This window comes from Larus michahellis, chromosome 23, assembly GCF_964199755.1.
Source record: "Larus michahellis chromosome 23, bLarMic1.1, whole genome shotgun sequence".
In the NCBI taxonomy this organism is placed as follows: domain Eukaryota; kingdom Metazoa; phylum Chordata; class Aves; order Charadriiformes; family Laridae; genus Larus; species Larus michahellis.
The window spans coordinates 5071842-5087427 of record NC_133918.1 but is presented as its reverse complement, the minus strand read 5'-3'; the positions used below and the strand labels follow the sequence as shown (position 1 = coordinate 5087427).

General features: G+C 58.4%; 1 protein-coding gene across 6 annotated transcripts; it reads right to left on the bottom strand.

Annotated features, from left to right (window-relative positions):
* Nucleotides 1-199: 199 nt before the first annotated feature.
* On the bottom strand, nt 200-14200 carry CERS1 (ceramide synthase 1). Of its 6 annotated transcripts, none has more exons than XM_074565346.1 (7): nt 14107-14200; nt 4819-4978; nt 4128-4308; nt 3308-3469; nt 2306-2453; nt 1553-1701; nt 200-1069 (listed from the first exon to the last, which is right to left on the bottom strand). In XM_074565346.1, the coding sequence occupies exons 1-7, from the start codon at nt 14158-14160 to the stop codon at nt 1027-1029; spliced, it is 897 nt and encodes a 298-aa protein (XP_074421447.1). In that variant the 5' UTR covers nt 14161-14200; the 3' UTR covers nt 200-1026. The 6 variants fall into 6 exon arrangements, with proteins under 6 accessions (XP_074421447.1, XP_074421446.1, XP_074421449.1 ...); XM_074565345.1 differs by lacking the exon at nt 14107-14200 and adding an exon at nt 13175-13554; XM_074565348.1 differs by lacking the exon at nt 14107-14200 and adding an exon at nt 10662-10780.
* Between the last annotated feature and the right edge of the window lie 1386 nt (nt 14201-15586).

Here is a 15586-nt window from a genome sequence, read left to right as displayed (position 1 = left end):
TGCTGTCCCCAGCTAGGAGGCAGCTCCGCATCCCAGGGAGGACACGGGAGCCGCGGGTGCTGCCCCACGAGAAGAGAGCAACAGGACAGCCCTGGTCGGAGGGGCTGTAAAACCCAGAGGGGCTGTAAAACCCACGGGCTTCCCGGCAGAGACCCAGCCCAGCCTCCGGACCCTGCACCGCCTGGAAAACCACCGCCGGGAGCAGAAAGGATTTGTTCTTTACTGGAGCAAGCAGACATCGCTGGGTGAGAGCCTGGAGACCCCTCAGCAGGGGACCCTGCAGGACCAGGACTGGCTTTTTAAGCAACTATAAGACTTCAATGGGCGTTTTAAGCAAATCAAACCTCCTGGCCCTCATCCGGCAGGACAGGAGGCTGGAATAACGCTGCAGGGCTGGGTGTCCAGGCAGACCCGCTCACGGGAACTGCGCTGTGCCTCCACATCTCCGTATCAGGGACCCCTCCTGAGGAGGAGGAAGGCTCAGAGGTGCCCGGCGTCACCTCCAGCCCCTGCTCGGCAGCTAGAGAGGAGCTGGCTCTGGGCTCCCCTCGCCCGGACGGCGATGCCGATGGAGGAGAGGAGGTTTCCCCTCCCCAGTTTGCTGCTGGGTCAGGGGACCCTTCAGGGCTGCTGAGGAAGGGGCGGTGGGAGGGTCCAACGATAAAGACAGGGGAAATCTCAAAGGGACTGAGAACAGCTGAGGGATGGAGTGACAGGAGAAACACCAGGGGACCTAAAGCCAGCTCCAAATCCTACCTGGACCAGCAAAGCCACCAGTCACCAACAGAACCAGCACGGACTGGCTACAGAAAGCACACCAGCACCAGGTGAAGGCTGGTCACAGGCAAGCCCCGGGAGGTGCCTGATCCTGTCAGCGGCAACTCTTCCCCGGCTCCGGGCAGGGGACGAAGGGGGGTGGGGGATGAAGTTCTCCTTGTGCCTTTCGTTTGCTGGGTTTGAGCGCAGGGTCCCGGGTCAGTCCCCAGATCCAGCCAGGCTGCCCAGGCTGCCGCGGCCTCGCCGCCCTTACAACCGCTTGTCTTTTACAAGTCCATTCTTCAGGTGCATCCTGTGAAAAAGACAGCACGGCAGGCAGTGAGCCTTGGTGGCCGCACCGGCTCGCCCTCCCTTACTCTCACAGATCACTACCGAGGTCGGACCTGTCGTGACAGGGCTCGGTTTGTCCCCGGGTCAGCCAGAGCCGCCCTGTGGGACCCAGCACCTTCCCAGACCCGGTGCTCACCATACAAAGCGCAGATTCTGCGCCAAGCAAAGGGCCAGTCCCACGCCGTGGGCAGGGAAGGGGTGGATGAGGATTCACAGGACAGGAAGATGGACGGACACACCACAACGTGCGGCGTGGAGATACAAAGCCCTTCCTGATACTTGCAGCAGTGTTTTACACTCTCTGCCGAAGCACCCGGCTTTTCTGTCTTCCAGCCCAGTGATGGACCCTCTGACAGTGGCTGCAGGGCCCCGGGCGGTCTGCCCGCACCCCTTCCCCTGGCCCACAGATGCTGTACACGTGCGTGATCCCCCCCCGCCCACATACCCTTCTTTCAGAGCATTGGGCAGCTGGAGTCCAGCCTCCTTCTTCTTGACCGTTGTGGTTTTCTTGCTGTCCTCCACGTCGTACTCGCGCACGTCGTTCACCTCCTGCATCTGCCCCATCAGCACCTTGGCCACAAACAGGACGATGTACTGTGGGGGGAGAGACGCCGTCAGCCACAAACCCCGAGGCTTCGAGCTGCGCCGCCCAACCTGCCCACTGCCCATTTGCTCCGTGGGACCTTTCTCTGCTGTCCTCAACCCCGAGAAGGACAGGGGAGATCCCTCCGGGATGGCCAAAGCCCTGGGATGTGGCTGATGACCAGCCGCAGTGGGAGCAGCGCTCCTGCAACTGCCCGTAACTGATTTCATCCCCCCAGGATGATGAACTCGGATGCTGCCCATGGCCGAAGCTCGCTGACGTGAGCCCTCCAAGTCCACCCTTTTCACCCCCTCCCCAAAGCTTCCGGGGATGCCAGAGCTTTTACACCCCTATTGAGTTCCAGCCTGCCCCAACTGCTGCTACCGCTCCCTCCCCGGGGATCCCCGGGGTGCCAGTCTGAATTCCAGCGCAGAGGAGCCCCCCGGGCACCGACAGGGGTTTCCCTCCTCCCCCACCACCCCTCGGTCCTCCCAAGCCTCCTCCATCCCTGCAGCCCCCCAGCCGCCCCCAAAGGCGGGCAGGCAGCAGGGGCCGTGCCCGAGCGGCAGAGGAGGGAGAAGGTAGCGCAGGGGTTGCTGAGCTCCCCCTACTCACCAGAAACCAGTAGATGTTCATCAGAGTGAGGATGAGGAGCAGAGCATTAAAGAAGAAGTAGAAGGGGATATTCGGGACCGACTGGAGGCTGGAGTAGCAAGTGGCGTAGAGCACCTTGAGGGGGAACCAGTAGAGACGGAACCAGAACCTGCCAGGGCAGAGGGAGCAGGGTGGGTTTAAGGGGGATCCTGGGGGAGGCGTGAGACCCAGCACAACCTCCCGCCCCCAGGCAGCCCTCGCCAGCGTCCCTTGCAGTCCCTGCTCCGGGCACCCGGCTCGGGTTCACAGGCTGGCTCTAGGTGGGACTTCACACAGACCCCGTGAGAGGGCAGCCATGGAGGGGACAATCCAATTCCTGCGGGCAGAAAAGGCTTGGCAGCAGAGGCCGGGCAGAGAAAGGGCTGCCTCAGGGTAGAGAGGCAGGTCTACGGTGAAAATTCTCTCAACTGGATGGAAGGGAATACAGCTGGAAGGTTTTCTTAGTCCTGTGCATCCCTGGTTTATCACTAAAAACCTTGGCTGCTGAGCAGCCCGCGGAGAGGGAGGAAGGAGGGGGACAATGAGGAGCGACAACCTGCAAGTTACCCATCTCTGTTCTTCATCTTGTTTTTTTTGTCCTGCCTTGCCCCCAGAGGAACAGCAAGGCTGGAATCTGGGACAGCCCTACGTCCTGTTTCCTTCTTGCAAAAGCGCTTCTTACTGCCGAAACCAAGCGAGTGGGAAAATGGAAACAGCTCCTCCTCCCCTGGGGTCATTTGTCATGCTGCAAGCGAGATTTCACAGGCACTTGTGTGGTGACAGACGGCAAAGTGACTACAGAAGGATTCCAAGCCCAGCATGGGGTCAGGCTCTGCGGGAACCTCTTCCCAAGCCGTTTTTTGAAAGGGCTCGTTCCCAGGCAGACAAACCCAGCCAGCTCTGCCCCGGGGCAGCAGGGGCTCCACAAAGGCTGGCGAGGAGGGCTGGGAGCCGGCTGAGGGCTGGGCAGGCGGCCAAGCTCACCAGCTGACGCTGAAGGTGAGGCAGCCGATGTTGGAGATGATGTCGTTGAGGCGATGATAGACTCCCCCCCGGTGCTTGAAGTAGACGTTGAGCTTGGTGAATTCCAGCTGCACGTCATTGACGTCGTGCAGGAAGAGCACCAGGATGCCCACGTTGTGGTACCTGTGGGAAAGAGGGGAGTCAGGGAGGGAGATGTGTGGGGTGGCGGGTCCATGGTAGCACCCAGCACCCACGGTCCATCACGCCGGGAGCAGCCAGAGTCCCTGAATAATCCAGACAAACAAGCCTGGCACGGCCCAGCCTGGCACTGTGCAACGGCTCACGAGCACAGGGATTGCTGCGGGAGCATGGAGGAAGAGGAGACACCACCACCAACCCAGCAAGAGAGTCACAGACTGGCAGGGGTTGGAAGGGACTTTGGAGACCATCTTGTCCAACCCCCCTGCCCAAGCAGAGTCACCCAGTGCAGGTGGCACAGGAACCCATCCAGGCAGGTTTTGAGTGTCTCCAGAGCAGGAGACTCCACCACCTCTGTGGAGCCTGTCCCAGACCCCCGCCACCCTCACAGGAAAGAAGTTTTTCCTCATGTTGAGATGGAATTTCCCGTGTTCCAGTTTGTGCCCCGTTGCCTCTTGTCCTGTCACCAGGCACTGCTGAAAAGAGCCTGGCCCCATCCTCCTGACACCCGCCCTTTAGCTACTGATAAGCGTTGATGAGATCAGTCCCGCTACCTGAGATGCCGGTGAAGGCGGCAGCTTTTGCCGTGTGGCTGCCCAAGGCCACGCCAGGCACGTTGCGGTGTCACAGCCAAGGACCTCACCTGAAAGCGTAGGAGAAGGCTATGAGGGTCAGCGTGACCACATGGTGGAGGAGCATGACAACGGAGTCCTTGCGCCATGTGTCCATGTAGGCGGTGGCATAGATGGAGTGCCCGTAGAAGCTGCACTGCAACAGGTAGGCGATGGCGATGTCCGTGGGCACGTCCATGCCCTTCTTCCAGCCTGGGGCGGGACAAAGACACCCGGGTGAGCCCAAAGCCATGAGCACGGAGCCTCCGTCAGCAGCAGAGGCGGGAGCGCAAACCTCGGGGAGCCCCGAGCAGCCCCAGCACCTCGCTGTGCTCAGGGGCTCCCACCCAGGACCTCACGGAGGCAAAGGCTGGAAGAGAAGCCAGGTGTCCCGGCTCCCAAACGCTGACTTTGGCATTAGACCCCTTCCCTCTCCCAGATCTAAAGGAGAAGCGTTTGATTTACTCCTCTCCTGCTTTAACCCCTCCTGGCACGTCCCAGCCCCTGCTGTCCGCAGTAGCCACTAGGTGACTCTCTCTGTAACCAAATGAAGGGAGACAGCCTGTTGTGCCCTTTCTGCACCCACAGCATCATGAAAAAGGCAATTTAGGGCTTCGGTCTTCTCCCTCGCTCACCCCAACTCCCCTTCCCTTGTTCAACCCAGCCGTCCCAGCAACCTGGACACCCTAATCCATCCCCACTTCTCCCTGGTTCTTGCTGTACCATAAAAGACAGACGGTGGGTCGTAGAAGAAGGGGTAGTCGGTGAAGAAGAGCAGGTAAATGCCATATGACCAGGATAACGTGTAGAAAAGCAGCTTCCAGGCACTCTCAGGCATCTTGGCAGCATCTTTGGGCTGCAAGTTGCACCACTCCCCAAAGGGCTGCAAGGAGAAGGGAGCGGTATCGTCACACAGGGCACAGAGCACCGAATCTCCCAGAGACTCGAGCTCCGCATGAGCTACCAGACAGGGCAAAACCAGGGTCACGAGCCCCATTTTTCCAAACCTCACGTTTTCCTTCTTTACAGCGTGAATATGGAGGTCAAAGAGGCTCTAGAGAGAGCCTGAAGCAGGGAAAAGCACGAGGCTAGAAACCCTTCTGCTCAGCCAGGGTGAGGAGCTGCGAAAGCAGAGCCCCAGGAGAAGGCAGAAGCCTTCGGGACACATCCCACAGTCCGGGCACCGCTCCATCACCCTGGCTCCAGGAGCAGGGCTGACCACAGCTGGCTTTTGCAGAACAGAGTCAATAACTAATAAAATAAAAATCAACTCCTATCTGCACAAGGAAACCCAGAAGAAGCAGCCGTACCGACGCTACCCCTGTGCATACGGGCTTCGTAGCGCTGCCAGCTCCCAGAAAAGTCTTCCAACGGAGGAAGCAAAGGCTTTGCAGAGTCCTAAACATGCGGCTGCTGCCGCTCCCCGACCAGAACAGCAGGAGACCCCCCACGTGCGCTGGAGGGGGCAGCTTTGCAGGTAAGGAGTCGGTAAAGGCTGGGCTACCAGCTCCTCTTGCTCTCTCGCACCGACCCACGCTCATACGCGTTTCCCAGCAGCATTTCTGGCTGACCGGCACTGAAACAGCTGACCTGCTGCTGGTTTTCCCCCCTCCCTGCGGTTTGCAGCACCCCTCCCACCAGCTGGGGCTCTGAAACAGGAGGCGAAGCCTCCCCAAATATGGCCAAAGCGAGGGATGTGAGGACGAGCGGTTCTGCAGATTGCTCGTGCGAATCAGAACGAAACTTTCTCACCCTGCGTTCCCCGGGCTCCCGAGGACGACCGGCACCACCCCAGCTCTCCCGACACCGCAGCAGCGAGAGCGCGGGGCCACCGAGGCCAGGGGCAACTTGGAAACCGCCGGGAAAGCAAAGCCCCAGCATTAAACAGTAAAACGGAGCAGCCGCCGCTACCCTTCACCTCGGACCGCGTGCCGGCGAGCGAGGGATGCTGCACGCCGAGCGTGCCGCCGGCTCAGCCAGGGCTCCGGGCAGGGATGTTTTCCCCTCGGTGGCAGCTGAACAACGCCAGGCACCGCTTCTGCTTCTCATCACGAGAGCGACAGAGCCCTGTCAGCCCGGCCAACCTCTGCCCTCCCCGGCGCGGTGGCAGGGCAGCAGCCAGCGCGGGGGGAGCGTTGCTCAAGGTCCGGAGGGAACCATCGCTGCCTGAAACACAGATAACACCCAAAGGCCCCCGGCCGAGAGCTCCCCAGGGAGAGACCAGATAAGCTCGAGATGAAAATAAAATGCCTGCAAAGTAACTGTACCCTGCCCCAGGTCAGCACTTTCTGCAGCCGGCGCTCGGCCCCCCGATGCTCAAAGGCTATATTAAGGCCCCAGCTGTCCCTGGGCAGCGGCTGGTCTGGCTTTTAGCCCCTCTCTACACCAGGTTTTCAAAGGATTCCGCTCCAAGCATTGTCCCAGCCTAAAAGCGCTTTGTTCTACGTGCTGAATTTCCCAGCACTGGTCAGACCTGGAAGCAGCAGCCCCGCAAAGCTCTGCCAAGTTGTCCGTATCCCCCCCCCCCCGCCCCAGCCCCCAGCTATAGAGGCTCAGCTCTGGGCCCCCCACCAGCGCATCTCGCATGCGAAGCATGGCTGTCCCCATTGAGACCAGGAACACGCTGCCGCCGCCAAGGCTCCTTCCAACAGGAGCCACGGCAGGAAAAAAGAGGAGGAAGCTTGAAGGGTGAATAAATAATGCAGAGACAGGAAGTCCTGAGCCCAGAAAGCGTGAATTATTTGTGTCTCCATACAGTGGAGCACAGAAGTGGCTCAGACACGGGGACAGCTCGCCACACTACCAGGACAGTGGGCTGCAGAGCCTCCTGCCCTCCCCAGCCGGGGCTGAATTCAGGATGCTGAGCTCGGCCCCAAATCCCCCTCGCAGCCTGGCTGCCCATCGCCCGCCAAGGCGGCTCCCTGCCCACGGAGGGGGAAGGACACCACATTTCTGCCCCCGGCAGGCAGAGCCGATGACAAGGACCATCACCCCCGGGGCAGTCACACGCTACTGAGACAACCTGCATTTTACGGACACTCGGAGCCCCGGCAGAGATGGCAGAAGCGCAGAAAATTGCCACCGTGAGCCTGCAGTCACGGCTTGATGAAGAGACACTGCAGGCACGGCAGCAGGTCCCGGTCTGGAGCAAAAGCAAGACCCAGGGAAGGGCTACCCCACTCCAGCTTGTGGTGGCCATGGCTCAGAGAGGGTTTAGCCCTGACTGCACATATGGTTAGCGACAAGTCCTGGAGAGAGCCACCCTCCTCCCTTCAATAGCCATGGTGCATCTTGCCCTCCTCCCTTCAATAGCCACGGGGCATCCCAGGCCGTACCCTGAGCACTACAGAAACGGGACTTGGCTCTGGAGAAGACACAGGGAGGGATCGGAAGAGAACCAGCATCGCACAGGGGGCTGGGGGGACAAATGAATGGCCCTGGAGAGGCCCCACCAAAACCAGGACCACTTGCGTGGGGAAGCGCAAGCCAAGGAGATGCCCGGACCAGCCCACACCATGCAGGAGATGCATCTGCCCTCTCCCAGGGGCTGGGAGATGCGCAAGGTGGGGGATGTCCTCCCGCTACCCAGCTGCCGTTCCCACGGCAACGGAGCAGAGATGCCTGTTGCTAAGGGTGACGGGCGCTGCGGCGGGAACAGCGGATCCGGCTGAAAGAGCCCAAGGCTCTTGGCAAGTGATGTAATGGGGTTGCGCTTAAAGGGCGACCGGCTCTTCCTCCCTCCTCCTCCTCGCTACCCCCACGCAAACCTTCGCAGGCATCTTCTGATTCACAGGTAAAATTACTGGGTCTGAGGGACGTGACTGTTCCCCCGCAGCCTGCGGGGACTGAAGGAGGGGGACGGAGCAGAGCAGCGGGTGCGAGCACCCTGCGAGAGCAGTTTGGAGCTGGAAAGAGAAACCGACTGGAAACCGTCGCTGCCCACAGCTCTGCTGAAGTGTCAAAAAAATACTCGCAGCAAAAAGCAAACACACGCTCTCTTCCTTTTTACAGCCTCCGGCACTGGAGGAAAGCAGCCAGTCCCCTCAAATCTACAACCGGCTGAAGCAGCAGGACACGAGTCCTTCCAGCAACCCGGCAGGCTCGCGGTGATGGGTTATGAATTGAGGCTTGTTACAGAGGAATCGTATCCCCCCCGGCCGCCCCCATCACCTCTGCCACCTCCCCAGCCTAGGGACGAGAGCCCGGCCAAATCCCAGCCATGCCGCGCCTGGGCACGACAAGTTCCCCAGAGGAACACAAAGGAATGGCTGGCACGAAGCACCCTCGGCCCAGGGAACTGGCAGCTTTACATCAGTTTTTACTCAATGCAGATGATAATGATGAGCCAGCAGAGCTCCAATTCAAAACCCGGCCACAGCCAACAGCTACTGCCCCTTCCGCGGCGGCGGCACAGCTCCCCGCAGCCCGGCGTGCTCCTGCTCAGGGCTGCCACGGTGTCTTTCCACCCCAAGGGACGACGTCCCCTCCATACCCAGCCTGGACGCTGCTCCTGGACGGGCTGCCACCCCCCGCCACAGCAGCAATGGGACACAGAGCCTGCAGAAGGAAAGAGCCAGTAAAATGTCACTGTTCTCTAAACGTGAAGAAACGGGTCTCCTGGAGCCTGCAGACCCGAGGGCAGTGGCTGTCACCCTGCTGGGAAAGGGGAACAAACCGAGCCCAGCAGAAAGAGCTCCAGCTCTCCTTGCTCCATCCCCGCAGCTGCTCAGTGCCTCAGTTTCCCCATCCCTGCAGCAGCTGAGACACTGGGAAGCTGCGTTAGGCTCCGGACTCCTATAAACACGTAGAAAAAAGAGACACTACGACAATAGCAACAAACCAACAGACGTTATTTCTTCCTCGGTAAGCGGTAAAGCTTGCCCCGAAGAGAGAAAAGCAAGAGAAGACACTCTTTGAAGAGAAGACACAGCTGCCCCCGGGGTGCCGCGGGGGCTGAATAACCTCCTCATGCCTGACTGCTGACACAGCGGCACCGGGAGAGCAGCCCCCGCGCCGGGACGCAGCTTCGTTCCCCAGGGTGAAGAAAAGGCCCATTGTTGTGGGTTTCTCCCCTCGAGTTTCCAGGGTTCGTGCTTCAAACAGCGGGCAGAGCGCAGCAGGAGAGCCAGGCAGAGCCCTCTCCCACCCCCGGGCTCCGTCGGTCTCCTCCGCCCTCCGCAGAGATTGTGTTGGGCAGACGGTTTTCAGGACGGCGATAATTCCCCCTCAGCGCCAGGGCTTGGAAAAACAAGTCTTGACAATACCATAGGGTAGAGGAAAGTTGCATAAATCGCTGAAAGGGATAATAGGGACCTTTGCTTTCCAGCTTCCACATCCTTCCTGGGGCTATACCGTATCTCTCACCTAGAAACCCTGCTGTCCAGAGCACATTTTTCAACTGACCCAACACTTTTCCTTGCAGAGGACACGGCAATGCCTTACAAATCCCGACACCACCAAGGCAGCAAGCTGACTAGTGCCTGGGCCAAAAACGGAAAACATTTCCCCACCGCAGAGCAAAGGCAGACAGTCGTTAAGGACAGAGGCGATACCTGACGAACATCACCAGACTCAGAGGCAGCTTTTACAAGTGAGGATTTTGCTCACTTACGGACTTGCAGTTTGCTGACTTCGGGGACTTTAACTCCCAGCAGCAAAGATGGCTCAGGGTAGTTTAGGGCTGCAAGTGTCCTCCTGGGCTTGCCACAGCTCTTCTGGATCATCTCTGAGCGTGAATCTAGGTGTGCTCTTAGTTTTATCTATTCAAGATAAACTTCACTGCACTGCTCAAGCCCGGCTTGGGGATGGAGACTGCCAGCACGGGCTCACCAAGCCTTTCCCAAGCCAAGTTGCCTGGTCCTATTCCAACGGCACTTGGCCTCGGCACCTTTAACTAATGCAGAGATGCTCAGGTTGCTGCTTTTTAATCAAACTCCTCAGAGCCTGGCTGCAGCCACTCTCCACACAGGGGACACACCAAGGACGGTGGCTTTCAGAGACCGACGGAGCTCAGACACCAGCAGCGGCAGGAGGACAGGGCACACAAACCGAGGAGGCTTTGAGGGATGGGAACACTTGCCTAGACCCGGCTGGGTCTTCGTTTCTGAAGGTGGCCTGCAGCTCCAGTGAGCTGGTACAACCAGACATGGCCCAAGCATCACTGAAGTTTATGCACCCTGAAGTCAAGGGGACCAAGAGCAGAGACCCTCGGGCCAGACCCTAGAGAGGACGGAGACGTCCCTCAGGCCTTTGCAGGGATGCCCATGCCCCCAGTACAGCTGATTTTGGGGTCCTTCCCTACCTGGTAATGCACAATTGCTCAGCTAACTGGCATCCTTCCAACACCAAAATAACTCCTCTCCATATTTGCACGAAGTGAGGATTCTGCGAAGGAGAGGCAACGGCCAAAAATCACCTTTGCTCTAAGTACAGCGGCAAAACCACGTCTAATGCCCAGGCACCGACCCAGTCATTGTAACAGGTGAAAGTTGGCACTTTCAAACGCTAACCAAAGCCCTCCCACCACAGGCACAGCCGTTACCCCTGCTCCAAGCCAACTGCGAGACCTTTTGCAACAAAGACGATGTGGGACAAATGCTGTGGTCCTAGAAGAGGGCGAGGAGCCTCCCCTCCCGTTCTCGCGATCCCACTGATAAAAATGGGGCCATGCAGCGAGCACAGGAAGAGGTATTGGCTTTAACGCACGCCGTTCTCGCAGGAGCGGTCACGGCCAGAGCTAAGTAAGGTGCACTTTATGCTCCAAGCTTCAAGGCCTTGTGGCAAGAGTCACTTCCTCTTCGGGCACAGAGAATCACAATCCAAGCGGCAAGATTTATTATTTATAAATAACACGCAGGAAGGCAGCATTCTCCGGACACTGAGTGAATTCATTTTTATAACCATGAGCGTTTCAGTTCTTGCAGGGAACATAAAGAGATTCAAAATGAGGAAGGATGCTCCTCGAGTTTGCACTGGGAAGCGAAGGCCCGAGCACGGGAGAAGTTTCCTCCCAGGGTTACACAGAAGGTCTCTTTTCTTGCTGACTTTAATCCTGAATGACCCCACTCCGCCGCTGCCTGTACAGGGGTCACACAACACGAACTGATTTCCTAAATACTGCCAGAGGTCTCAGAGGAAAGCGACAACCTCCAGCTTTTCCCATGGCAAAGCAGAGAAATGCTTCAAGATCCTTAAAAAAAAAAATATATATAGATAGAGTGAGTTGTCTCTGCCTATTGTTACCCTTCCACCTATCTGCAGGGAGCAAACTGATGCTATCACAATTTCGCTCAGCATCTCCTCACTGTAACACATGCAGATGTAGCCACAGGAACAGGCTCCCATCAACCCCCCTCTCTCTTCTGCAATTACAAGTGTGACCCATTTCTGGGAAGGAGAGACGCCTCGGCACTCGTACAAGCTGCCAAGCATCCTCCGAGGGCTTTTTTTCACGCCCCGATCACCACTCGCTCTGTAAAGGTGAGCCTTACGCAAGGAGGAACCGGAGCACGAAGGAAATTACCTCCGATTTGTTACGACAGACCTAGGGTTACCTCCAACCTCGTTAAACCCAGTCCCAGCGCTCCCAGGCACTGTACGCTGCCCATCAGTAGCCGCAGGCAGACACGAGTGCAGGTAACAAGGAGAAATTCAGTCCTCCATGAAAAGCCAGCACGTTACCTTGCCTACGTGCTGCTTTAGCAGCTTCAAACCACTCCAGAGGACTCAGACCGGCACCTTGCACAAGGTCAAGATCCACCTGGCGTTACCAGATAAGCAAAGCCAGCTCTGAGCGGTAAAGGAAGAGCCACTTTAAAGGCAGGCTCGGCAGCAGAGAGAGGACAGCAGTAACTCCCAAGAGCCTAATTACGGGATGCGAAGTAGCTGTCTTTAATCTGTGAAGCAGCCTCTGAAGGAAGCGGTTCGCCCAGGGAACGAGGCCTGTCCCACATAGCTGCAAAGAACCACACGTGCTCTTGCAGCTACTCAAGGCCTCGTGCCACCACACTCACGGCTGGGTGAGAAAAGGGCCGTCTCCTCATCCCTGAGGCCCAAAATACAGCATCTCCATTGCTTCTGCCTTCCTAAGTCCTATCAAGGCCAGGGTAATTGCAGAGCGAAGCGTGCAGCATCTCTCTAGGAAAGCAGCGTGGAAGAGACCGGCTCTGCTGGGACTGAGCCATCGGAAAGAACAGGGAGGTCTCATTTCGTTACTGATGCTTTTCACAGCAAGAAATTAAACAGAGCCGTTCTGCGCTCCCCGGGACGTCCTGCTCATCCTGTCCCTTACAAAGTACGGTCTGAACAAGGAGGAGACAACGGCCAGCAAGGCCGTTCGGGGGCTGTGGGGGTCGGATGCTCGCATCCCTGGATCCCCCCCTGCTCCGCGGAAGATCAGCCCAGCACTGCAGCGCAGCAGCTCTCCCCACGCCATCCTCCCGCAGAACCGGGGAGGGAGAGCGGGGAAGGACATTTTTCATGCAAACCACGGATGACACATAGAAGTGGGGTCCTTTCCTTCCCCCACGCAAGAAATAACCCCCAACCCCTCCCGGGACGCAGCAAAGGGAACATGGGCCGGGGTGGGGGGGGGGAGAGCTCTCCCGGTGCAGCGGGATGCTCGGTGCTCCAGGATGCAGCCCCAGGGGAAGTCGGGGCGGGGAGAAATCTTTCATGCAACCCCCCCTCCCCGCCCAACACGCAGCCCCAGGGGAAGGAGAACGGGCTTTCCCATACAACGAGCCACCCCCGGCCCCTGGGATGCGGCCCCGGGTGGCGGAGAGAAGCCCCCCGGTACAATGGGGATGCGGCCCCGGGATGCGAAGAGGCGCCCTCCGGTGCACTGGGATGCGGCCAGAAGCCTTCCGGTGCACCGGGACCGGGGATGCGGCTCCGGGTGGCAAAGAGACGCCCTCCGGTGCGCCGGGATACGGCCAGGAGCCCTCCGGTGCACCGGGGACGCGGCCCCGGGTGACAGAGACGAGCCCTCCGGCGCACCGGGCGCCCCCACCCCGCAGCCCCGCTGGTCTCCGGTACCCCGTTCCCCGTCCCCCCCCCCCGGGATGCGGCCCGGACTGACCCGAAAGAGCCTGCGGGCGGCGGCGCGGCGCAGCGCGGTCCACGCCAGGGCGCAGAGCCCGCAGAGCAGCACCTCTCCCCAGCCCAGGTGCGCGTTCTCGGCCCAGGTCCGCCGCGACAGCTCCCAGCCGCAGTCCCCGCAGCCCCGCACGGCCGCCGCCAAGCTGCCGTAGCCCCGCCGCAGCAGCTGCCCGTAGCCGGGCATGGGCTCGGGAGGCGGCATGGCGATCAGCGCTGCCCGCCCATGGCCCGCCGCTGCCCGCCGGCTCCGCGCAGGCTCCGCGCGGGGCGGGACGGGGACGGGACTCCCCTCCCCGCCGTTACCGGGGACCTAAGAGCCGCCCCCCACCCTCCCCGCGCACGGCCCGGCCCCCTCCGGGCTCCGCTCGCCCCCTTCGGGCGGTACTCGCCCCCTCAAACCCCGACGGGGCCAGGGCAGCGCGCCCGGAGGGGAGCGGCGGCTCATTAGGTGCCCGTTAATCAGCACGGAACGGAGCAGCGGCTCATTAGATGCTTGTTAATGAGCCCAGGCGCTCGCTGAATGAAGTTATATTGCAATTTCTTACCCCCCCAAAAAACCCACAAAAAACCAAAACCAAACCAACAATGCGACGGCTCTCTTGGATGATGAGCCGTGACAATGGGCTGGAGCTGCTCCAGCAGCAAGAACCGGAGACAAATACTAATATTTCAGCATCAAGAGACAACAACTGCTGATCCGACAGTGGAAAACTGCTCTGCCTGCCAAGGGGCACCCTTTGGGTGGTGGTGGGGGCTGGAAGGTACCCACAGCGCCTTGGCAACCTTCTCCGGCACCACAGAACTCCTACAGCTCTCCATGCCCACAATGCCTCACTAAACATTCACCCTTCAACGTTTTTTCATTTAATATGCAAAGAGAAACATTTCCCTCCATCTTTCTTTTTTCCATACCTCCCAGCAGAAGCCTCCAAGCAGCAGAAGATTCATCCCTTCCTCACAGAGCATTTCAGCAGAAAGCAACCAGGTGCCTCCACCCTACAGCTGAACTTGGGCACCTGTTGCAATTAAGAAGGGTCTGGAATAATGAGATACACCTGGAAAACACAAATACACATGCCCCAAAGGTCACACCTGGTGAAAGACCTGAGTGAGTGCCTCCTCCAGAAGGCAGGCAGCTTGCACTCGGGTGAGCCGCTGATTCACGCAACACAAATCTTGTTATATACATGTTTAAAATGAAAAGCAAGATGTCCAGGGTCACAGACAGACAGTCAGACATTGGGCTCGCTAGGAGAAGCACGAGTTTTAAGATGAAGATTCTCCTAAAATGCCATAGTCTCATAGTAAAGCACAACAGGAACCTCAGACCAAAGGCGCTGGCGCAGCGCAGTGGGATTCGGTTTCAGCCATGGAGGAGGAAATGGAATTCAGTTGTGTCCTAATGCACCAGAACTACTGGCTAAATGGCAGCTGTGGGATTCTACTGGAGATAATCACCATCATCATCATCATCTCCCAGGCACTCATGGAACTGTAACTCGAACCAGCTTGATAGCGAAAGAAACAGACAAAATAGAAATGAGTTTTATCTCATTTAAAGTCCTCTGACCGCAGCCGTTCAGCCTTTGTGTTCTCTGGAACCTCTCTAATTGGTCTGGGGCAGCAATGAGAAAACACAAACCCATTCCTCTCGGAGGTCGGGACAACATGTTCCCCTCTTCTCACAGGGCCAGCGCTGGCTCCTGCTATGCCACTTGCTTTTATTGTTTACATTTTTAAGTCAATTTATCATGGCCCATCAAGTGGGTAATGGCTGCCCCCGAGCACACAAGCCCCTTTCACATCTCCCTCAGACAGCTCCACAAAGGAAACATTCATTCCAGACTGGACCATGAATAACCCCTCACTGGAAATCGCTGCTCACTAAACAAGCCAAGGAAAGAGACAATGAGCCCTTTCAGAGCAACCTCGGCCGAGGTGGGCACAAAGGAAACGCCAGGGAGACACATTTACAGTGTAGCGCAAACCCCTCTTCTCCCCCTCCCCAAACGCAACCCAGAAGATAATGCAAATATTAGAGTTCAGATCCGCGCTGAGGGTTCCACTTGGGCATCTGCTCTTTGCATCTCTGACAGAACACAATCACCCGACACACACAGTAGCCTCAAACGCTACCCAGGAGTCCGCGGCCCCTGAAAAGCATCACCACGTAGCGTTGGGTCACGTTATGTTCCACGACACGTCAGGTCTGACAGCCACCACCGTTTCAGAAGTGACCGGTGACAAGCGCACTTCCACACGCGCTGCAGGACGTACTTTGCTGGCTCCGGGACAGGAGCTACTGCATTCTACCAACTTAAGATTAAGGCCGAGCCTATTACCATCGGATTATTTTTATTTTGGGGGAAGCTTTCCCTCTCACCAGCAGTGA